Source organism: Bison bison, unplaced genomic scaffold (genome assembly GCF_000754665.1).
Source record: "Bison bison bison isolate TAMUID 2011002044 unplaced genomic scaffold, Bison_UMD1.0 scf7180017864329, whole genome shotgun sequence".
In the NCBI taxonomy this organism is placed as follows: Eukaryota; Metazoa; Chordata; class Mammalia; order Artiodactyla; family Bovidae; genus Bison; species Bison bison.
Genome location: NW_011494901.1, coordinates 5,476,274 through 5,500,003, shown reverse-complemented (window position 1 = coordinate 5,500,003; position 23,730 = coordinate 5,476,274). Strand labels below are relative to the sequence as shown.

Sequence of the window (23,730 nt, the reverse complement as noted above, 5' to 3'; positions counted from 1 at the left end):
CCCGGCGGCCGACAGCCCGGAACGCCCGCCTCGGTGCAGTCCGCGCTCCCGCGGCAGCTCTCATTGGTTCCGCCGTTCCCCGCTGCGGGAAAAATGCTCTAGGACCCGGGAAGGTTCCGCCTGAGTTTCTGGTGTTCAGAGCCGTCCGTTAAGCTTACAACTGCTGGCCAGTTCACGTGAGAGGTTTTTCTCACCTGTCAGAAGAATTTCTGTTGGGTGTTCCTCCCTCAAATAGTAGTTTGGTGATATTTAACCTTTCTGACCTTTTAAAGGAAGGGTCACCATCACCTCTTCAGGCGAGGAAATCAAAGTACAAACAGATGAACTTTGAGGTTCAGGTTATAACCCCGCACATTAAGAATCCAGCCCGCCCTCTAGTTTTTCTTTTCCTTTCTTCGCCTATTTTGTTTTATCCTTAAATAAGAAATGCGTGCGCATTGTCAAAAAGTTCAAACAGTACAGAAATTCATAGAGTGAAAAGGAAAAATTCCTCTTTCCCTCCCTCCCCGTAATGTTCCCACGAACGCCAGAAAGGTAAGTCAGTACAGTGACCACTTTCCAGCTTGTCTTTCTGGACCTGTGCTAATTTCTGAGGTAGTGTCGCAGGATGCACGAAATACGGCTCAACAGTTTGATTGAACCTGGTTTTCATCGCCTTTATATTTAATAAGGTTAATGAGGTTAGGTGTTTCTTGTTCTCGGATATCTCCTTTGAGACTGGAAGATTGTTTTGCTAAATTCTTTGGAACTGTATAAATAGCATTACCAGAATAACTATTTTTTTGTGAAATGCTGAGCAACTTAAATCAGCTGCATTTTTTTGTAGTACAAGTTTAATTTTCTGATCTATTTTGAACAGCTCGTTTTTGTAAAATAAAAATGTGGTTTTTATGTAGTCGCTAAGTCGTGTCCAACTCTTTTGCAACCCCATGGACTGTAACCGGCTCCAGGCTCCTCTGTCCATGGGATTTCCCAGGCAAGAATACTGTAGTGGGTTGCCAGTTCCTTTTCCAAAAGGTCTTCCTGACCCAGGGATCAAACCTGGGTCTCCAGCATTGCAGGTGGATTCTTTACTGACTGAGCCACCAGAGAAGCTCAAAAAAAAAACAAACATCATATCAAATATTATTTACTGAGATGTGACAGCTAAATGCAATAGGCAATTCTGGTGTAGATTTAATACTGGAGAAAATGTAGTAAAGGGTAGGACTGGGTCAGTTGATAAAAGTGGACTGTAGAAGATAGATTAGATAAAAGTATATCCATGTTAAATTTCCTATAGTTTATAACTGATTTCAGAAGAGAATGTCCATGGGTTTAGGAATACAAGTAATTACGGGTAGAGGAGCATAATATATGTAACTTACTCTTAAATAGTTGAGAAAAAAAATTTTGCACCTCCCAATGCAGGAAATGTGGGTTCAGTTTCTGGGTGGGGAAGATCCCCTGGAGAAGGATGGCAACCCACTCCAGTATTCTTGCTCCCAAGGACAGGAGGCCTGGGTCTGATCCCTAATCAGGGAACTAGATCCCCAGATGCCACAACTAAAAGACCCAACATGCTGTCAGGAAGATTGGAGATCACGAGTGCCATAACGGAGACCTGGAGCAGCCAATACATAAAAATAAATATCCTTAAAAAAAATGGTTCATTACAGAATCAAATTCAAATCAGGACTGGTTGAATTTTGAATAGATTACAGGTTGAAAGAATTTTTCTTTATATAGACTGAAAATCAAAATCTGATTATAATCTGCAACAAAAGCTTATTGACAGATTCTTTGTGGATGTTTTTATGCCTGAATTCACAAATATGAATTGTTTTACATGTTTCTATGTTGGCTTCAATAAATCCTCTTGGCAGGAAAGAGCAGAGGGTGACAGCCAGCATTTGTTAAGCACTTCTATGTTCCAGGGACTTTGCATGCAGCATTTCTCTTAAGCCTTCACAACAGCACTGCAGACTCATTAGCTGTGTCCTTGTCTCACAGATCAGGAAACTGGGACATAGAAAAATAATTTTTCTAAGGTCACACACCTAGTAACTGAACTGGGAGTCAGTTCCCTCAGACTTCATTTTTTTTTTTTTAAGCTAGAAGCTTCCTTTTTATTTATTTTTGGCTGTGCTGGGTCCTCTTTGTTGTGCGGACTTTTCTCTAGTTGCAGAGAGCAGGGGCTGCTCGCTAGTTCAGTGTGAAGGCTTATTGTGGTGGCTTCTCTTGTGGAGCTCAGGCTGCAGGGGGCGCTCGGGCTTCAGTAGTGGTGACTCCCTGGCTCTAGAGCACAGACTCACTGCTGTTGTGGCACAACCACTGAGTGAGTTGCTCAATTAGTTGGTCCCCGGCATATGGGATCTTCCCAGACCAGGGTTCAAACCCGTGTCTCCTGCATTAATTGATAATTGCAATAATTGATAATTATTGAACTGATTGATGATTATTGGATGAACCCATGTCTCCTGCACAGACTGATAATTATTGAATCGATTTATAATTACTGCATTGATTGATAATTATTGAATGTCTCCTGCATTGCAGGCAGATTCTTTACCACTGAGCCACCAGTGAAGCCCCCAAACTTCATTTACACTGCCCTCTACATAGTAGACACTTAAATATTGAATAAATCAAAGTAGATTTACATACACTGATTCTGTCTTTTTAACTGCGAGCTGCTACAGTGGGCAAAGCCCAAAAGGCAGGTTTGAATCCAAACTCCGATTTCAGTAATTTCAGATTTGAAGAATGAGGTTTTTTCTAACCCTTCACAGAAAATACCAGTGATACCTTTGATGAGGCTAGTTAATGGCAGATAATGATTTACATTATCAGGAAGTCAGGAATGTGGATTGGATCCTGCTAAGTTGCCTGAAGGACCAGTGAGTGGCTCAGAAGCCACTGCCCCTTTAAGTGCCTCCCTTCCTCACTCCTGAAAATTTCCCTTTTGGTATGTTTCCCTTTGCAACGTGAACTAGGGATTGTGTGCTTATTATTAATAGTGTATGGTTACCTGGCCTTAGCTAATGTTTTGTTGTTAGCCCCACAGGAAGACTTCATTAGTTGACACTTTAAAAAGCAAAGTATCTACCTTTCAGCTAAATATTAAAATAGTTTTTCTAATTAATAATGACAACAAAAAAATCTTCAATATATATTACATGAAAAATTACATAAAAATATCAAAATATGTGTACAGTGGTAAATACATGAATGTATCTAAAATATATGTTTGTCCATACATGGATATGCAAAGGAAAAGGTTTGGAAGGATGTCCCCAGTTGGGCATCTGTGAGCAGAAAATTAGGAATGGTTTTATTTAAAATGTTGATAACAAGCAACTACTCAGGAATTACTTTCACAATCTGTTTTTTTGTTTTTGTTTTTTTTAATTAAAAAGGAAAAGCATCCCTGGTGGCTTAGTGATAAAAATCTGCCTGCCAGTGCAGGGGACACAGGTTCAATCCCTGATCCAGAAGGATCTCACATGCTCCAGAGCAACTAAGCCCTTGAGCCACGGCTGTTGAGCTTGTGCTCCAGAGCTGGGGAACCACAAGTACTGACGCCCACTCACCCTAGAGCCCAAGCTCCAGGACAAGAGAAACCACCGCAGTGAGAAGCCCACGCACCACAGCTAGAGGGGAGCAAGTATTATAGGGACTTCGCTGGTGGTCCAGTGGGTAAGAATCCACCTTGCAGTGCAGGGATGTGGGTTCAGTCCCTGGTCGGGGAACTAAGGTCCCACATGCCCGGGAGCAACTAAGACTGTGCAGCACAACTAAAGAGTCCATGCGCTGCAACGGAAGAGCCCTCATGCTGAAACAGATGCATGCAGCCAAATAAATACTTTCCAAAAGAAATTCTGTGTTTAATGTTCCCTATGACTGAATCTTGCCATCAAAGTGCCAAATGTTTAAGTTTTGTTAGCAATTTAAAGAAAAATTATTTAGAAATGATTTTATATATTTCCTCATCTTAAAACAAGTCTATTAAGTATAGTTTACCTTTTTCTTGATGACAAGACTTGATTTGTATCTGACTGTGACTGCACGGACTATAGCCCATCAGGCTCCTCTGTCCATGGAATTTTTCAGACAAGAACACTGGAGTGGGTTACCATTTCCTGCTCCAGGGGATCTTCCCAACCCAGGGACGGAACTCAAGTCTCTTGTGTCTCCTGCGTTCTTTGCCACCGTGCCACCTGGGAAGCCCAGTTGCAGCACAGACTCTCTAGTTGTGGCTCTTGGGCTTAGTTTAGTTGTTCCACGGGATGTGGGATCTTAGTTCCCCCACCAGGGATCAAACCCACATTTTTTGGTTGGGTTGTTTATTTTTTCTACTTAGTCTTTAATACCCACACACCTGAGACTTGGAAGACTACTTGTGTTTCCCTAGTTGCAATTAATTGCTTCCACATCTGTTCCTTTAGATCTCTGCTAATTAACCTGGGTCACATAAACACTTGTTTCTCACCTGTCTTTAGACCTTAAACTCCTTCAGGGAGGGCCTCTATTACAAGTTTCTTGGATAGCACCTAGAAATGCATTTAATTGTAAGTAACCAAACTAATGGCACCCCACTCCAGTACTCTTGCCTGGAAAATCTCATGGACGGCGGAGCCTGGTAGGCTGCAGTCCATGGGGTCGCTAAGAGTCGGGCACGACTGAGCGACTTCACTTTGACTTTTCACTTTCATGCATTGGAGAAGGAAATGGCAACCCACTCCAGTGTTCTTGCCTGGAGAATCCCAGGGACGGGGGAGCCTGGTGGGCTGCCGTCTATGGGGTCCCACAGAGTCGGACACGACTGAAGTGACTTAGCAGCAGTAGCAGCAGCAGCAACCAAACTAAGAGAGCTTTAAACAAAGACGGATATATTCTTCTCACATAAAAGATGCCAGAGGCTGCCAGTGTTGGTTCAGCCCCTCCGTAGTACCATCTAGGACAGATTCTTGGCCTTTGCTCTCTGCCATTCCAAGTATGGCTCTCATATTCAGGCTTATTATCAAATGGATGACTTTTTTTTTAAAGAATGCTAAGACTTTGATAACATTTTAAGATAAACTTTAGATAAAAGTCCTCCTTTGAAGTCAGAATGCAGAACTAGTTGCAAGTGCATCAGGCCCTTTTATCAGGAGGAGGGAAGGCTGTCGTACCTGAAACCAACCTGTCAGACTGGTCTCACTGGACTCCAGTGACACCTGGCACATAGTAAGTGAGCAGGAATATTTGAAAAATGGCTTCGCAGCTCCCTGAGGGCGGTACAAGGCTCTTTGCTGGCATCAGGAATTCACAGATGGCCGGGGTTTTTAATGTATGTCTGTCTGTTTTTCCTGGTCTCTTGTTTTATCCTCCCTGTCTTGTTGACACTGTCGTTCTTTGTGTCCTTGCTTCTGTCCTGCTGCCTTATTTTTGTTTGTTTTTTTGCCTTATTTTTACACCTTGTTAAGAGCTGAAGGAGTGAAGCGCTTGAGGCTTTGAGCTTTCCTCTCTCTTCCCTCATTCTGAATTCATGCCTGAGTGGATGACAGTTTAAATTGCCAGAAGCTTGACAGCCAGTTATGTACTGTATTACTGTGCTATCTGTATTGCTATGCTAGACATCGCTGCATCACACAAATGTTAACAGTAGAGTTAGCATTCTTTCATTTAGGAAACATTTGCTGAGCACATATTATGTAAGTCCCCTTGTTAAGAAGTGGAATAAACAAAAAAAAAGTGAATAAACAGAAGAATAAACAGAACTGAATAAACAAAAGTAGTATTTTTATTGGCTAATTACAAATTGCTGCCATGATCATTAGCATTAATATAGTTAATTTACTTCAGTCTATCTGACTTTTTTCTCTTAAGTGAAGTTGCTCAGTCGTATCCGACTCTGCAACCAGGTAGATTGTAGCCCGCTGGGCTCCTCTGTCCATGGGATTCTCTAGGCAAGAATGGGTTGCCATTTCCTTCTCCAGGGGTTCTTCCCAACCCAGGGATCAAACCTGCATGTGTCCCACATTGCAGGCAGACTCTTAACCCTCTGAGCCACCAGTGAAGCCCTAGCTTAAATAGAGAACATCTGCATTAATCTTGGGTTTTAACATGCATTTTGTTTGTAATATTTAATGATTTTACCCTTTGCGAGGGCCACTGTGAATATATAATTGGAAATGGTTTAGAAGATGGGAATCCCCAAAGCCTTCTGGATGAACTTGGGTTTTCTGTGTGACCTAGGAAAAGAGCATACTTAAGAGTCAAGGGCTGGGCCCTCGCTAACTCTGTGGGCTTCAACTTCCCAATCTGTGACAGGAGAGGAATTGGACTAGAGAACCTCCAGGGTGTTTTTCAGCTCTTAAATGTTAGTGTTTGTTCTTTCTAGAGCATATACATTACTTTCATACCTACATAATTGCTAGAAATGGGATGGATTTTTCATGTCGTACTGCGTTTTCAACCAGTCTGCAAACAATCCAAAAACAAAATACACTCAGTTGTTTGTTGTTGTTATAGCCATAATTTTATTATTTTTTCCAATACTCCTTTTCTCATTGAGATACAAATTACATCTTTCAGCACAATCAAGCTGTAGGCCATTTTTATCACCCCAGAAAATCTGCTTGATCTTTTAAACAGAAATTTCAATATTTATACTATTCTATAGGTAGATTAAGTAGGAACCTCTGTGGTTTAGGATTTGAGTTATGTCATTCTGCATATTGTTTTTATTAGCTTCTTGGTGATAATTATCACATTGTTAAAACTCCCAAACGGCACCATTAAAAGTTCCTGCAGATTATGTTCATGAAAAGAAAAACCATTTTGTTCTAAATCTGATTTTCTTTAATGTTATTTGGTCTAAAACAGAAAATGAGCTGTCAGACTGTGAAGATGGTAGAATTGTTGAGATTCATTCTTTCAAGGACTGAAATATATTTTCACAGTTGCATTAAAACTTCCAAAAGTATATATTTTGATGTCTTCTGAAGCAGATTACTGTTTGTTGATTTAGTGCCATGAGACTTAATGATTTACACTCAGTGATTTTGGGGACCATCCTATGTACATTGGTATCATTGCAAATCAAACTGTTTTAGCACTACTATTTGAATGACTAAGGTTTCCTTTAAACTTCTGTGTCTGCTTTTTTGTGTTTTTCTCCCGTGAGTAGAGACTTCTTCCTCTGCTGTGCTGCTTTGCACATCCCCTGTACCTCCTTTTTAATGTATTAACTCCTGTTAGACGTAAACTTTGCAGGTAGTCTCCTGGGTGACTTGTGAAGACGATCTGTTTATCTCATTCTTTTTCATTTCTAATTTGTGTGTGTTTTATAACATATAATATCAACATAGTAGTATATGTTTGTAATATCTAAATAAATAATGGGTTTCAGGTACTTTTTTTTTTTTAATGCTAGAGGTAATACTAGATCAAAGAAGACTCGGTTCAGTTCAGTTTAGCTGCTAAGTTGTGTCCAACTCTTTGCAACCCCATAGACCGCAGCACGCCAGGCATCCCTGTCCATCACCAACTCCCAGAGTTAACTCAAACTCAAGTCCATTGACTCGGTGATGCCATCCAACCATCTCATCCTCTGTCGTCCCCTTCTCCTCCCGCCTTCAATCTTTCCCAGCATCAGGGTCTTTTCACAGAGTCAGTTCTTCTACTAAGCTGGAAAACAGATAATTTCTTCACTGTTTTCTGATTGCTCTTTCGGGAGTTCCTTTTTCCTTTTTTTATGCAAGCACCAGGTTTTCATGGACGCAGTGTTCTTTCTTGTCCGAGAATATATAGTTCTTTGATGTTCTCTACTATTCCCTATGCTCTCTGTATCTTTTAAATTTCTTTGTTATTTTAGTTTGGTCTGTTGTTATAGACTTATTGTAAATAATTATCCAGATTTGGCTTTTCATATTTGAGTGAGGCATAAAAAACTAGTTAGAAGAGTTGTGTAGGGCTTGTCCCCTGATGGGCTTCCCAGAAAAGGGTTCTTCTGTTAGGAGATTGAAGTCTGACAGTTAGGATGTTAGAGCTAAATGAGGGAAGACAGGTGTCTTGGGGTAAAGAAGGGAAACTTCTTTTTAATCTCTGTGGTTTTAGTCCAACACCTCATGCTTTTTTTTTTCCATTTGCCTTTTGTCTAGACCTCTCCAGAGGCTAAACTTCACTTGTTCTGTCCTCATTGAGGGAAAATGGTTGCCTGGCTGTGCTGGGTGGGATTCTGGAAACCTAACTACTTGGCACATTTCTAATGTGTGTGTGTGTATGTGTGTTAGTCACTCAGTCATGTCCAACTGTTTGCAGCCCCATGGACTATAAACCCCCAGGCTCCTCTGTCCATGGGATTCTCCAGGCAAGAATACTGGAATGGGCTCCATTCCCTTCTCCACACCCTTTCTGAGGTGCTTCACATTCCTAAGCCTTTTCAAGACTGTAGGTCAGATCACTTGACTTCAACTATGACTACTGCAGCCACTTAACGAAGCAGAGGAGAGGAGAACTTCAGGCATTTGTCATACTCTCCCTTCCTGTATTATGATCTCATTTCATGACAGAGTTTGGTTTCTGTTTTTATTCTCTTTGTTTGGAGTAATTCTTTAAAAAGTGCATTATAAAGTAGTCAAGGCGACTCAGGAAATCAAAAATGTTTATTTTTAGTTTGCCTTTTTTTTAATAGACTGTACTTATCCATAATACATTCATGTACATGAAAGAATCTGAAAGTATATATACCAGTGTTAGTAGTAGTTACACATGGGGGGTGAGTTGAGTATTTGTTTGTTTCATCTTTTGTTTATATTTATGGTTTTCATAATGACCTCTATTGTATAATAAGAAAAAGATTTCAGAGTTCCTTGTGATTTCATTGATACCTGAAACTTGTTTCTGTTTTTATTTTTCAGATTAACGAAATATATTGTGTTACTGTGTTTCACTAAATTTCTGAAGGCTGTTGGACTTTTTGAATCATATGATCTCCTGAAAGTCGTTCACGTTGTTCAGTTCATTTTTATATTAAAACTTGGGTGAGTGTGTACAGTTCTTTTTTTCCTTAATGTTTTTTAATGTCTGAAAATTCTGTTAACTGAGGATCTTTAGGAAGTTTTATGTAAAATATTTTGTGCATTTTATTCCTCCTGAAAAGTATTTGAGTTATACATATATATATATTTTAAAGATAGACTATCTAAGGTTAGAGATAACAGGCTGGATTTAAAAAAAAAAAAAAAAAGAATTGTCACACTCTATTAGCTTGCCAAAACATCAACTTTTACTTTAGTTTGTGTTAATGTGTGAAGGGATACCCCACAACCAAGGTAAGAGAAACCCCAGTAAGACAGTAGGCGCTGAGAGAGGGCAGCAGAGGGCAGACAGACTAAAACCACAGTCACAGACAGTTAGCCAATCTGATCACATGGACCACAGCCTTGTCTAACTCAATGAAACTAAACCGTGCCATGTAGGGCCACCCAAGACAGACGGGTCATGGTGGAGAGTTCTGACAAAATGTGCTGCACTGGGGAAGGGAATGGGAAGCCACCTCAGTATTCCTGTCTTGAGAACCCCATGAACAGTATGAAAAGGCAAAAAGATAGGACACTGAAAGATGAACTCCCCAGGTTGGTAAGTGCCCAATATGCTACTGGAGATCAGTGGAGAAATAACTCCAGAAAGAATAAAGGGACGGAACCAAAGCAAAAACACCCAGTTGTGGATGTGACTGGTGATAGAAGCAAGGTCCGATGCTGTAAAGAGCAATATTGCATAGGAACCTGGAATGTCAGCTCCATGAATCAAGGCAAATTGGAAGTGGTCAAACAAGGTAGCAAGAGTGAATGTCGACATTCTAGGAATCAGCGAACTAAAATGGACTGGAATGGGTGAATTTAACTCAGATGACCATTATACCTACTACTGTGGGCAGGAATCCCTTAAAGGAAATGGAGTAGCCATCATGGTCAACAAAGCAGTCCCAAATGCAGACTTGGATGCAATCTCAAAACGACAGAATGGTCTCTGTTTGTTTCCAAGGCAAACCATTCAATATCACAGTAATCCAAGTCTATGCCCTGACCAGTAACGCTGAAGAAGCTGAAGTTAAATAGTTCTGTGAAGACCTACAAGACCGTCTAGAACTAACGCCCAAAAAAGATGTCGTTTTCATTGTAGGGGCCTGGAATGCAAAATTAGGAAGTCAAGGAACACCTGAAGTAACAGGCAAATTTGGCCTTGGAGTACAGAATGAAGCAGGGCAAAGACTAATAGCGTTTTGCCAAGGGAACGCACTGGTCATACAAAGCACCCTCATCCAACAACACAAGAGAAGACTCTACACATGGAAATCACTAGATGGCCAACAGGGAAATCAGATTGATTATATTCTTTGCAGCCAAAGATGGAGAAACTCTATACAGTTAGCAAAAAACAAGACCATGAGCTGACTGTGGCTCAGATCATGAATTCCTTATTGCCCAATTCAGACTTAAATTGAAGAAAGTAGGGAAAACCACTAGACTATTCAGGTATGACCTAAATCAAATCCTTTATGAAAAGTGGAAGTGACAAATAGATTTAAGGGACTAGATCTGATAGAGTGCAAATAGATTTAAGAGACTAGATCTGATAGAGTGCCTGAAGAACTATGGACCAAGATTCGTGACATTGTACAGGAGACAGGGAACAAGACCATCCCCAAGAAAAAGAAATGCAAAAAAGCAAAATGGCTGTCTGAGGAGGCCTTACAAATAGCTATGAAAAGAAGAGAAGCGAAAGGCAAAGGAGAAAAGGAAAGAGATACCCATTTGAATGCAGAGTTCCAAAGAATAGCAAGAAGAGATAAGAAAGCCTTCTTCAGTGATCAGTGCAGAGAAATAGAGGAAAATAATAGAATGGGAAAGAATAGAAATCTCTTCAAGAAAATTAGAGATACCAAGGGAACATTTCATGCAGAGATGGGCTCGATAAAGGACAGAAATGGTATGGACCTAACAGAAACAGAAGATATTAAGAAGAGGTGGCAAGAATACACAGAAGAACTATACAAAAAAGATCTTCACACGATGGTGTGATCACTGACCTAGAGCCACACATCCTGGAATGTGAAGTCAAGTGAGCCTTAGGAAGCATCAATACAAACAAAGCTAGTGGAGGTGATGGAATTTCAGTTGAGCTATTTCAAATCCTAAAAGATGATGCTGTGAAAATTCTGCACTCAATGTGCCAGAAAATTTGGAAAACTTAGCAGTGGCCACAGGACTAGAAAAGGTCAGTTTTCATTCCAATCCCAAAGAAAGGCAATGCCAAAGAATGCTCAAACTACTGCATAATTCCACTCATCTCAACGCTAGCAAAGTAATGCTCAAGGTTCTCCAAGCCAGGCTTCAGCAATATGTGAACCATGAACTTCCAGATGTTCAAGCTGGATTTAGAAAAGGCTGAGGAACCAGAGATCAAATTGCCGACATCTGCTGGATCATCAAAAAAGCAAGAAAGTTCCAGAAAAACATCTATTTCTGCTCTATTGACTATGCCAAAGCCTTTGACTGTGTGGATCACAATAAACTGTGGAAAATTCTTCAAGAGATGGGAATACCAGACCACCTGACCTGCCTCTTGAGAAATCTGTATGCAGGTCAGGAAGCAACTGTCCAGTTAGAACTGGACATGGAACAACAGACTGGTTCCAAATAGGAAAAGGAGTACAGCAAGGCTGTATATTGTCACCCTGCTTATTTAACTTATATGCACAGTACATCATTAGAAACGCTGGGCTGGATGAAGCACAAGCTGGAATCAAGATTGCCGGGAGAAATATCAATCACCTCAGATATGCAGATGACACCACCCATATGGCAGAAAATGAAGAAGAACTAAAGAGCCTCTTGATGAAAGTGAAAGAGGAGAGTAAAAAAGTTGGCTTAAAGCTCAACATTCAGAAAACTAAAATCATGGCATCCAGTCCCATCACTTTATGGCAAATAGATGGGGAAACAGTGACTGACTTTATTTTTTTGGGCTCCAAAATCACTGCAGATGGTGACTGCAGTAATGAAATTAAAAGACACTTACGAGAGTTGGACTGTGAAGAAAGCTGAGCACTGAAGAATTGATGCTTCTGAACTGTGGTGTTGGAGAAGACTCTTGAGTCCCTTGGACTGCAAGGAGATCCAACCAGTCCATTCTGAAGGAGATCAGCCCTGGGATTCCTTTGGAAGGAATGATGCTAAGGCTGAAACTCTAGTACTTTGGCCACCTCATGCGAAGAGTTGACTCATTGGAAAAGACTCTGATGCTGGGAGGGATTGGGGGTAGGAGGAGAAGAGGACGACAGAGGATGAGATGGCTGGATGGCATCACTGACTCGATGGACGTAAGTCTGAGTGAACTCCAGGAGTTGGTGGTGGACAGGGAGGCCTGGTGTGCTGCGATTCATGGGATCGCAAAGAGTTGGACATGACTGAACGACTGAACTGAACTGAACTCCTTGGAAGGGTAGTTATGACCAACCTAGATAGCATATTGAAAAGCAGAGACATTGCCAACAAAGGTCTATCTAGTCAAATCTATGGCTTTTCCAGTAGTCATGTATAGACGTGAGAGTTGGACTGTAAAGAAAGCTGAGTGCCAAAGAATTGATGGTTTTGAACTATGGTGTTGAAGAAGACTCTTGAGAATCCCTTGGACTGCAAGGAGACCCAACTGGTCCATTAAAGGAGATCAGTCCTGGGTGTTCACTAGAAGAACTGATGTTGAAGCTGAAACTCTAATACTTTGGCCACCTGATGGGAAGAGCTGACTCATTTGAAAAAACCTTGATGCTGGGAAAGATTGAGGGCAGGAGGAGAAGTGGATGACAGAGGATGAGATTGTTGGATGGCATCACCAACTCAATGGACATGAGTTTGGGTTAACTCCGAGAGTTGGTGATGGACAGGGAGGCCTGGCGTGCTGCAGTCTATGGGGTCACAAAGAGTCGGACACGACTGAGCAACTGAACTAGACTGAATGCAGTTTTTGCAAATTTAATGTCTGGCTTAATAGAACACAGCTGGATTCCCACATCTGAGTCAGCATTCAGTCGGTTACAGTCAGCATTCAACTGCTTACGGTTGCAGTATCCCACATGAACTAGCCTCTGAAAAGCTCTCCTGTACAGCCCTGAGAGAATAAGAGTAAAAAGAGTAAATAATATCTAAATACTTCTTTAAAAATAGTGTGACCTCACAGCTTCCTAAAAGGGCCTCAGGGGCCCTAGGGATTCCCAGACCATCCTACTGGGGTAGTCTAACCTTCCAGCTGGCATGGAATGTCACCTGAGCCTTGTCTGGGCACAGATGGTCCTCATTTTCCAAGTTGAACCACACTGGTCTGTGTTCACTATATGTCCCTTCGTAATATAGGGTAGGCTTGAAAAGAAAGTGAAAATATTAGTCGCTCAGTCATGTCTGACTCTGCAACCTCATGGACTGTAGCCCGCCAGGCTCTTCGGTCCATGGGATTTTCCAGGCAAGAATACTGCAGTGGGTTGCCATTTCCTTCTCCAGAGGATCTTCCTGATCCAGCAGTCTAACCTGGGTCTCCTGTGTTGCAGGCAGACTCCTTACTATCTGAGCCACCAGGGAAGGGCCCGCTTACAGTATACCTTTTACATTATTCTGCAGGTAGTAAGAAATTGTAAAAGTGCGCAGGACCTTGTGAGTGATGGTGACCAACCTCTGTATTAACACAAGTTGTTACACTCCTGGCAGTATAATTTTAGTAATAATGAAAAGTGGTTCTTGACTAGGAAATTTTAAGCACCAGTTATATGTATTTTTAATAACTATTTTGGGTATGTGAAAGGTAGGGTATATAATTAGTACTTTCTTCAGTTCTATTTCAAGATTTGTTATTACTAAATTTTTGAGAAGGTAGGAATTATTTTCTTTGGTATTTCAGAGTATAAAAAAATATCAAGGGTTCTTTTGTGGCTTGTAAACTGGGTTTTAAAGGCCATTACAAAAGAAAGAAGAGTTCCCAAGACATCATGGCGGAAGCCTTATTAAAATAAGTGGTGTTCTCTAGTATAATTTCTTTAGAGGCTAACATATCCTTCAAGTTCTAGTATATTTAAGTGTCTTTACTTTAAACCATACCTTGTATATAAGATTAATATTAATTTGTTAATATTTCAATATTCACAGGACTGCATTTTTTATGGTTTTGTTTCAAAAGCCTTTTTCTTCTGGGAAAAGTATTACCAAACGCCAGGTAAGTCTTTTGCAGAATCCTTTTGTCCTAGAAGTAGACCAGGAGGCAGTGTTCTTTCCTTGATCAGGGTTACTTATTGAATGATTTTAGGTGCACAGCAGAACATTTCTAGAGTTAACTTGCTCTTGACTTAGCTTTTCAGAACTGAGGCTTTAAGAGTAAACTATAAAGTGCTAAGATAATGAAGTATTTAAAAATGTAGTATAGAGTAGAAAATGTCTCAAGCATCCATATAATTATTTTCTTTAATACACAATCCATATTTTGAAAAGATTTACAAATCAGGCATGTAGACATGCCCACAAGACTAGGATAGATGTCACTGGGGAACAGATTAAGCATAAGGGTTAAGAACAAGGCATTTGGAGTCAGTCAGATTCTTGGCTGTTATAGTTACTAACTCTGACTTAAATTAAGTTACTTAATTTTTTTACCTTCAGTTTCTCACCTGAAAATGCAGATGGTAATGCTTTCCTAATGAAGCTATGAGGAATAAATGGATTAAAATATGTAAAGTTCTTTAAATAGTGCTGGACATGTTGTGAGTGCTAAGTTGCTTCAGACTCTCTGCAGTCCAGTGGACTGTAGCCTGCCAGGCTCCTCTGTCCATGGGGATTCTCCAGGGAAGAATACTGGAGTGGGTTGCCATGCCCTCCTCCAGGGCATCTTCCAAACTCAGGGATCAAGCCTGCATTTCTTACGTCTCCTACATTGGCAGCCGGGTTCTTTACCACTAGTGCCACCTGGGGAAACCCAAGCAGTGAGTGTGCAGTGCATACTAGCCATCTCCCTTGTCATCACTATTATTTTCTTTAAGCATCTGAGGTTCAGGATGCATACCCAGAAATGTCCTACATTCTGCATAATCATCTCACATTACCACCTCTTTGGACAGCACTTATACCCTACTACATGTTTGCTTTATGCCACAACTTAGAAACCTGTGCTGTGGTTTTTTATTAGAAAGAAATTTAAGTACCTCTGTTTTAGAGGACCAAGAACATTTTTTAAAACAGGATTAATTTTTAAACCCCATCTTAACTCCCCACCCCCCGCCCTGCCCTGCCCTCTTTTCAAATAATTGGAGAATTGACTATTCCTGCTGGAGAAGAATTTGAAGACTAAAGCATTTTATGTTCCTGGCAAACTGGTGAGAACTAATGTAAAAAATGGAGAAAATTGTACTATATAGAAAAAGATTTCAGGATCTAGCACCAGAGAAGAATATAGAAAATGCAAAACAGAGTAATATCTTGCAAATCTAGATTTAGTCAAGACATCTTAATAATTTCTGCTTCATTTCAAAATATGTAATTATTTGGCCTTTAAAATATTTGTGTTACCATTATCTTCCCCTATGTGTTTTGTTTAAGATGTTGAGATATCTGGCGAAACATGACTGAAATTTCTAATTTTTTGTTTCCATTTGTAGTGGATCAAAATATTTAAACACGCGATGGCTGGGTGTGTCATTTCACTCTTGTGGTTTTTTGGCCTCACGCTTTGTGGACCACTAAGGTAAATAGAAATGCGTGTTTTGAGTGTTTTTGTTTCTTCATTTTGAATATTCATTTTTTGCCATTATGTTTTATGTCAAATTTTTTTGTCAGTTATATACAAATGCTTCTTTCACTTCGATAGCATTGGGTACAACTAAGTGAGTATACATGTATATTGAGGACCTGTTTAGTCTGTGGACCATTCTTTGTTGAATAGCATTAATCTATTGTTCATGATCTGTCATAGACATTTTACTAGAGTCCACCAAACAGTTTCAGAAAAATTTTAGCATAAATGGCTTTTTTGTTATTCATTGATTATATCCATTTCAGCAGCTGATTTTAGAGATGAAAAGTCTAAAATGGTAAATAAAATCAGCCGATAACGAGGAGAGCAGAATCTTTTAAAAATGCTCTCCCCCCAACTCTGAAAGTCCTGTAGTACCACAGAAGATGTGTGAAAGGCATGGTCATAAACAAACGCCTTGGAAATAGTGTGCCGGTCATCAGATTTAAGATGTGTTAACTCGCGTTTCATATTCCCCAAGTCTATATAGATTCTTTTATGTAAATTGGTCAGTTCAGGGGGCAATAATGCTTTAGGGCCACCTAATTTAATAAGAATTTGATAGGTGCAACTGTGTCTAAGTCTTAATGTTTCTCTCTCAAAATTATAAGAAAAAAGTACCCTGCCATTGATGAGGGAGGAACATGGGGACAAGAAGCAAGTAAGCCGAAGGGTATTCTAAAGAAATTCACTCAGGGTGATGGAGTGGACAGAGTAGAAAGTGATCAGTGAGACCTGCTTTGTGAAAAGGCTTTTCTCCTCTCCCAGCGAATAAAGGAGCTCTGGGTTGTCTCCCTTTAGCTTGTTTACCCTGTACTTTTCGAAAGAGGAATATATAGAACTCCACTGTCACATCGCTGTCCACGACGGCAGTAGGATCCTGGAGTGGTGGGAAAGCTGGCTGGAATTTCTCAGCTTGGGGAAAGCCTTTTCAGTTTATGTTTAAATATGACTGACTGATAATTTCTTACCCCTAAAGTGAGCCTGTGGTCTGTTTGTTACTAAATCACCATCACTGAGTGTCAGGGAAGGAAGGGGGAAAGTTGTTAATTGTTAATTCTTATTTGGCTCCTCATTTAGTCATCTGTTTCTGCCCTTACAGCCCTCAGTACCACCAGCTCCTCTGCCAGCGCTGCCCCTCTCATTCTTTTACTAAAATCGTCATTCAGTTTCTTGATCATAGACTTCTTTGGTGTTTCATAGCCTGTCTTATTCAAGTTACTGTCATTCTGCTGATATATTTATTTTTTTAATTGTAATTTCCCAAATGTTAACAGAACTGAAATAATCACTGCCATGTTTTCATTACAGATTTTTGAGTACAGAGGAAAAATGAAAATTGTCTTAATGAGAAGCTCAAGATCTGTAGATCCTATAAGCTCCCTTCAGCTGGCAATAATTTTTTAATATTTCATACATATAAAACAATAAATCTAAATAAATATGAACATTCATGTGTTCCCCCAAATAAAACCTTACCAGTTCTTCTGGTGCCTTATGAATCCCCCTCCTGATTAAATCCCTGTCTCTGGCTACCATCGGATGTAACCAGTATTTCTTTTTTGCAGATTTTTTACTTGATATGAATAGAATTACATTGCGTGTACTTTTGTGCAGCCTACTTTTTACATTCAGTGTTATGTTTGAGATTTGCTCATTTTGATGCATGTAGTGTGTGTGTATATATATACATATGTGTATATAGTTCTTTGAGTTTTATGTTAGTTTTTTGAAATCTAATTCATATACCATAAAATTCACTCTTTTTGTCTCAGTCCATTTGGGCTGCTGTAACAAAAATACCATGGGCTGGGTGACTTAAAAAAAGGCACATTTGTTTCTTATGATTCTGGAGGCCAGGAAGGCCAGGATCAAGGTACAGGTGACTGGATATGTGATGAGAGACCTCTTCCTGGTTCATAGAAAGCTGTCTTGTTTCTTCACTGTAACCTGACATAGCAGAAGGGGCAAGGGCGCTCCCTTTGGTCTCTTTTTATAAAGCCTTTAATCTCATTCATGAGGGTTTTACCCTCATAACCTTACGCACCTCTCAAAGGTGTTCCTTACCTCCTAATACCATCATGTTGGGGATTGAGTTTAACCTTGGGGAAGGGAGGGGGACACAAACATTCAGTCTGCAGCACTTCTAAAGTATACAATTCTGTATTTCTTAGAATTTGTGTATATTCATGGAATTTCCTTCATTTTTACCACTGTGTAATAGTCCTTTGAATGGATACGTTCTATATTATATTACCCATTCTCTTATCAGTGAGTAGTAAGGTTGTTTCCAGCTTAGGGATATTGCAAACAATGCTGGTATCTTATAAGTGTTTCCTGGTACATGTATATAAGAAATATGTATGATATAATCCTACAAGTAGTATTGTTAGATATTTGTAGTTACAACCTTCTAAGATACATAATGCCAGAATGTTTTCCAAGGCAGCTGTACATGTTTATTTTTTCCATAATGGTTTATGAAATCAAGGGGAAAGATGTTTTTTCTTCTCCCTTAATCCGGTTGAATTCCTGCTTCCTGATACAGATCAGACATACTTCATGAATTACGGTGCTTTATTTTGTAGGACCTTGCTGCTATTCGAGCACAGTGATATTGTTGTCATCTCACTGCTCAGTGTTTTGTTCACTAGTTCTGGAGGAGGACCAGCAAAGGTAGAATTTTCCGTTATTTGAAAATTGAAAGTATACAAGTAAAATATTATCCAAGGCAATAAAATAGTATATCCTTTCCCATTTAAAAGAATGCAGAGGCTTTTTGCTAATTATAAATTTTTCTCACAAGTCTTCTATTTTTTACTGTTTATTTTGAAATCATTATAAATTCCTGCATGTGTGTGTGTGTGTACTCAGTCATGTCCGACTCCTTGAAACCCCATGGGCTGCAGCCTGCCAGGCTGCTCTGTCCATGGAATTTTCCAGGCAAGAATACTGGAGTGGGTTGCCACTTCCTCCTCCAAGGGATCTTCCTGACCCAGGGATTGAACCCACATCTCCTGTGTCTCCTGCACTGCATATTCTTTACCACTGAGCCACCTGGGACCCTAGGAAGCTGCAAATACAGTACAGAGAGGTCCCTGTGGCTTTACTCAGTGTCAGCAGTAGCTTCTTACCAGCTCAAGTACACTGTCAAAACCAGGAAACCGACATCGGTACAACCCATAGACAGTATTCAGATTTCACCAGTTTTACATACACGCGTGTGTGTGTGTGTGTGTGTGTGTGTGTGTTTAGATTTGTTTAACCATCACCATAGTCAAAGATACAGAACTGATCGATCACTGCAAATATCTCCTTCATGCTTTACCTGAGCCCTCCCCTATTTCATTCTTAACTCCTGTACATCAGTTTTGGAAAAGACGTCCCTAAAAACTTGTTATATTTAAAGTTTGATGAACATTTGCCAAGTAAGCAACCCTATTCATCTTATATAATTTAAGTATTAATCTATTTTTAGTAAATTTATCAATATGCAATTAACAGTTCTTGCAGCTACAATACTTTGACTTACCAAATTAAATGCTTCCTGTGTTACACAGGAAAGGAGAAATAAAGGCAAATAAGCTATAATAGTCTCTTTTCTGAAAGGGACTTTCAGGCTCAGTAGTAAATAAAATAAAGTGACCAAAGCAATGTGCCAAATAGAGCAAAGTGAGTCTGCCCAGCTTGTACATTTCAGATTGGATCTATGGGTGTTAAAGTATATGCTACTATTTAATCTTTTTCCTTCACTCACAGAGTATTCCAAAATAAATGTTTAAGTGTACTCACAGCATACTCCAAAATCAATGTCAAAAAATCACAAAAGAGAAAACCCAAACTTGTGACTTCATAATGATTACAAACATCTACATAACAGATACCATTGTGCAGGGATTTCCCTGGCAGTCCGGTGGTTAAGACTCTGAGCTCACTGCAGGGGACGCTTTCCTGGGAGGGGAACTAGGATCCCACGTGGCACAGACAAAAGAATAAATAAATAAAAATATTTGAAAAATAATTGTGCAAACTAACAATGGTAACAAATTGCCACAAAATTTTACATTAAATATATATATATATATACTCAGATCACTCAAATAGTTTAAAAAAATGCTGAAGATCTTCAACATAAACAAGCTAAGGACAAAGACAACTCATAAATACAAATGACTTTAAAACATTAAAAATTTTACTGCACTAAAATGAGAGTATAGATCTTACATATCCTCTCGTTAGTGTCGGTAATGAATCTGGGCATCTAACCAGAACTGTGGTGTTTTTTTTTTTTAGTTCTGACTGTGAAGTACTACAGAATCCTCAGTGCCCTCTTTGCAACAAAAGTCTTAAGTTATAGTCTCCATGTTTGGGTATTGTTAATTTACCATGTCCTGATTCAATTAAAATTAGGAAATTTTAAATTGTATGGCTTATGTATACTGACTTCGTCAAAATACACACCACACTAATAGGGAATTTATCAAGTATAGTGGTTATCTTGTAATGAACAAAAATCCTCATTTTGCACTTAACATTTTTATTTTCTGAAAGTATCTGGTATTACACCTGTACATTTGTAACTAGAGAATGTACAGCAGTGCTATTTAGATTGCTTGTGTATGAAAAATTCTGAAGTATTTGCATAAACCTGGATAGTATGTCCTTCCTGTAATTTTCTTTTATCAAAATCCTTTCCTGGAATGAGAACTTAAGAAGTGTGTCAGCTTTTAAGTGCATTATACCTTTACTAGATATTAGAGATGACTGCTGATTTTCATAACATGTCCTCTTAGTTCTTTTTCCCTAGAAGAATGATAAGTAGAGTACTGATATTATTGTAAACCAACTGTCTTCACTATAACTGTTGCATGTTATAGAATAAAATGTCACTACTAATTATTCCTTAGCTACTTGGGCTTTTCAGACAGAAGCAAAGTAACATTTAAGAAGATTAGTTCTGTGAACATATAACAGTTTGTGCATAGTAATATCCCTATTCATAGTAGCAAAGACACAACTGAAATTGTCATTATTAAGTGTCTTAAAGTGCCCTGAAAACATACTGCAGAATTTATGGGAGCTCTTTACTTTTGCATCTTACTGTTAGTACTATAAATTTACATTGTATAGTATAAAGATTTTAATGTCAAATGTTATTTTATCTTTAAATAGGTATTTGAAAAAATTTTCTTTAGCATTTGTATAGTCATGGTCTTAAAAATCAACACTTGAAAAAGCCACTCTTGGTATTATTCTCTTCATTTTCAGACAAGGGGGGCTGCTTTTTTCATTATTGCTGTGATTTGCCTGTTGCTTTTCGACAATGATGATCTCATGGCTAAAATGGCTGAACACCGTATCCTTTTGCAGAAGATGGGAGTTTTTTACTCTTACAGAAAAACAGAAGACTGGCAGAATGGGAAAGAAGGAGTAACTGAATTAAACTAATCAATCGTGAATGAAATTTTCATAGATTAATGTAGGTATTCTAAATCAGTATTCAAATAGTGAATAAATTCATTCTAAGTTAAATATCTTTTAAAGCACCCTAAATTTTCAGCAATTTTGGGACAATGAAAGAATATTTTAGAATGTTGTGGTGCTAATGTATGTATGTGTATACATATATATGTATGATTTACTCACTCAACAAAATCAATCTGTTTGCTCCCTTGTAATTTAACAATTTAAATGCTCCCTTTAGAAGGCAGTGGCAGTTATTAAATATAAACTTTTTTGAAATTAAATGAAAAAACCTTTGGCATCTTCTTACTTGAAAGAAGTTTAAATTCCTTAATCTGGTATTCACTCTCTTGCTCTAAATTATTTCCAACTCAGCCCCCCACTCCTCTCTCATACTGACTAAACCCAGCTTCCAATTAAATATATCTACTCATTTTCCTCTGCAGACACGGCTTGTTCTTTCCTATCCACATACCCTTTAGTTACCCTTAACCCTCTCCATTTAGCAGGGCTCAGAACACCAGTTTTGAATCTTCTGGTGATTGATACTGCCCTAAAACCTATTCATTAACTAAGACCAGTTTACTGTGTTACAGTGAAAGAGAATGGCATGACTTTTGCAAAACTTTGGGTTGACTGTTAAAGAACTGTTGCCCACCCTACCCTCTTTTGCTTGCTGCTTATTTTGCTGAGGCTTATGTTATCAACAACTAAGAAGCAGATTTAGGACTGAGTTTTACATGGCATTCCAAAAGATCAACCTTAATTGAATCAGATAGGAGTGGTCTAAGGAGGTTCCTTGTTCTCATCACTTTGTTCTAGTATGTATGCATATGTCTTTTGGAGGTTGTGTACTAAAATTTAACAACTATGCCTTAAGTACTATTATACTTGTCTTGGAGACAACAAAAGAAGTATAACACAAGCCATTCTAATTTATGAATCATGTTCCCTAAATTAATTTTTTCATTATTTTCTTTTGTTTTTAAGGGAAACATTATTGAGGATAGTCAGGTTTGGGGCCCTCAGACTAATAGTCAACCCAAAATAGTAGGTAAATTCCAGGAGGACTTCAAGATTCAAAGAGTTAAATTTTTTTCCTTTACTCCAACTCACTTAGCTGAAGGACATCATGACAGTGCTCTAACCCACATGCTTTACACAGCCATTGCCTTCTTAGGTGTGGCAGATCACAAGGTATGTCTTCTTTTCTTTGTTCTTAACATGAGAGATTCTGAAAAGTTAAAGCAACGATAACTTTAAAAGTGCATTTAAAATTATTTACAATACTGCCAACCATCTGAGTAGTTCAGTAATTTGGGTTATGAAAAAAACATGCTAGCTCTTGAACTCTGTTTCTAATAAGATTTATCTACTTTTCTCACAGGGTGGAGTATTGTTGCTAGTACTGGCTTTGTGTTGTAAAGTTGGTTTTCATACAGCTTCCAGAAAACTCTCTATAGATGTTGGTGGAGCCAAACGTCTTCAAGCTTTATCCCAAATCATTTCTGTACTTCTCTTATGCCCATGGGTCATTGTTCTTTCTGTGACAACTGAGGTAAGAGCAGGAATTTATTGGTAATAAGTAAAATAACTATTACTTATAGATTTTGGTTCAATACATTATATTTTATTTCAGTTTGATGCTGCAAGTGGCTTAAATTTCTTTGCATTTTCTTTATAGGTTTTGAAAATTTTTTAGAGTTAACTTTATTGTTTATAGAAAATACAAATCAATATACCCCTCCCATCCCTGTGGCCTGAAGGAATCAGTTAAATACTACCCAGAATAATTTAATACTTAACCAAAAACCCAAGGATTGTACATCACCAAGTATTTATAAAATTATTAAACCATAATGCTTCTTTTTTTAATACTTTGGGGAATACTAGGAAACTGTGCCAATATCTTATAACTCATATTTTGTCATTTTACAAGTTGTATTGAATCATGGAAATACTTGTGTACACATAAACAGATTAACTAAAATATAAGATGTGAACTTTATACCCATATGGTATTAACAATTTTTTTTTTTTTAATTTCCAGAGTAAAGTTGATTCTTGGTTTTCTCTCATTATGCCTTTCTCAACGGTTATTTTTTTTGTCATGATCCTGGATTTCTATGTCGAGTCCATTTGTTCAGTCAAAATGGAAGTTTCCAAATGTGCCCGCTATGGATCCTTTCCCATTTTTATCAGCGCTCTACTGTTTGGAAAGTTTTGGACACATCCGATAGCAGGCCAACTCCGGGCTGTGGACAGAGCAGCACTCCAGGAGGGCACGGAGCACGTGCTTTCTGGAGGAGTGGTGGTCAGCGCTGTGTTCTTCACCTTATGTGAGCATTTCCCCTAGTGGCTCATTCATTCAACTGGGGAGTGTGTTCAGTGCTTACATAGTGCTGAGAGATACTGTTGGGTTCTGTAGGTTAAACTTTTTAAATTTTTGTAATATATGTATATATATTT

The 23,730-nt window shown here is 38.9% G+C and overlaps 1 protein-coding gene across 1 annotated transcript in view; it reads left to right on the top strand.

Annotated features, from left to right (window-relative positions):
- The window catches only part of SLC30A5 (solute carrier family 30 (zinc transporter), member 5), a 33,250-nt gene that overhangs the window by 478 nt on the left and 9,042 nt on the right, over positions 1–23,730 (top strand). The window contains exons 2-9 of the mRNA XM_010853599.1: positions 8,882–9,008; positions 14,166–14,232; positions 15,665–15,750; positions 18,387–18,474; positions 21,067–21,154; positions 22,382–22,458; positions 22,649–22,819; positions 23,312–23,600. Of these exons, the coding sequence (XP_010851901.1) occupies positions 8,882–9,008; positions 14,166–14,232; positions 15,665–15,750; positions 18,387–18,474; positions 21,067–21,154; positions 22,382–22,458; positions 22,649–22,819; positions 23,312–23,600 (993 nt within the window). The remainder of the gene's footprint in view (positions 1–8,881; positions 9,009–14,165; positions 14,233–15,664; positions 15,751–18,386; positions 18,475–21,066; positions 21,155–22,381; positions 22,459–22,648; positions 22,820–23,311; positions 23,601–23,730) is intronic.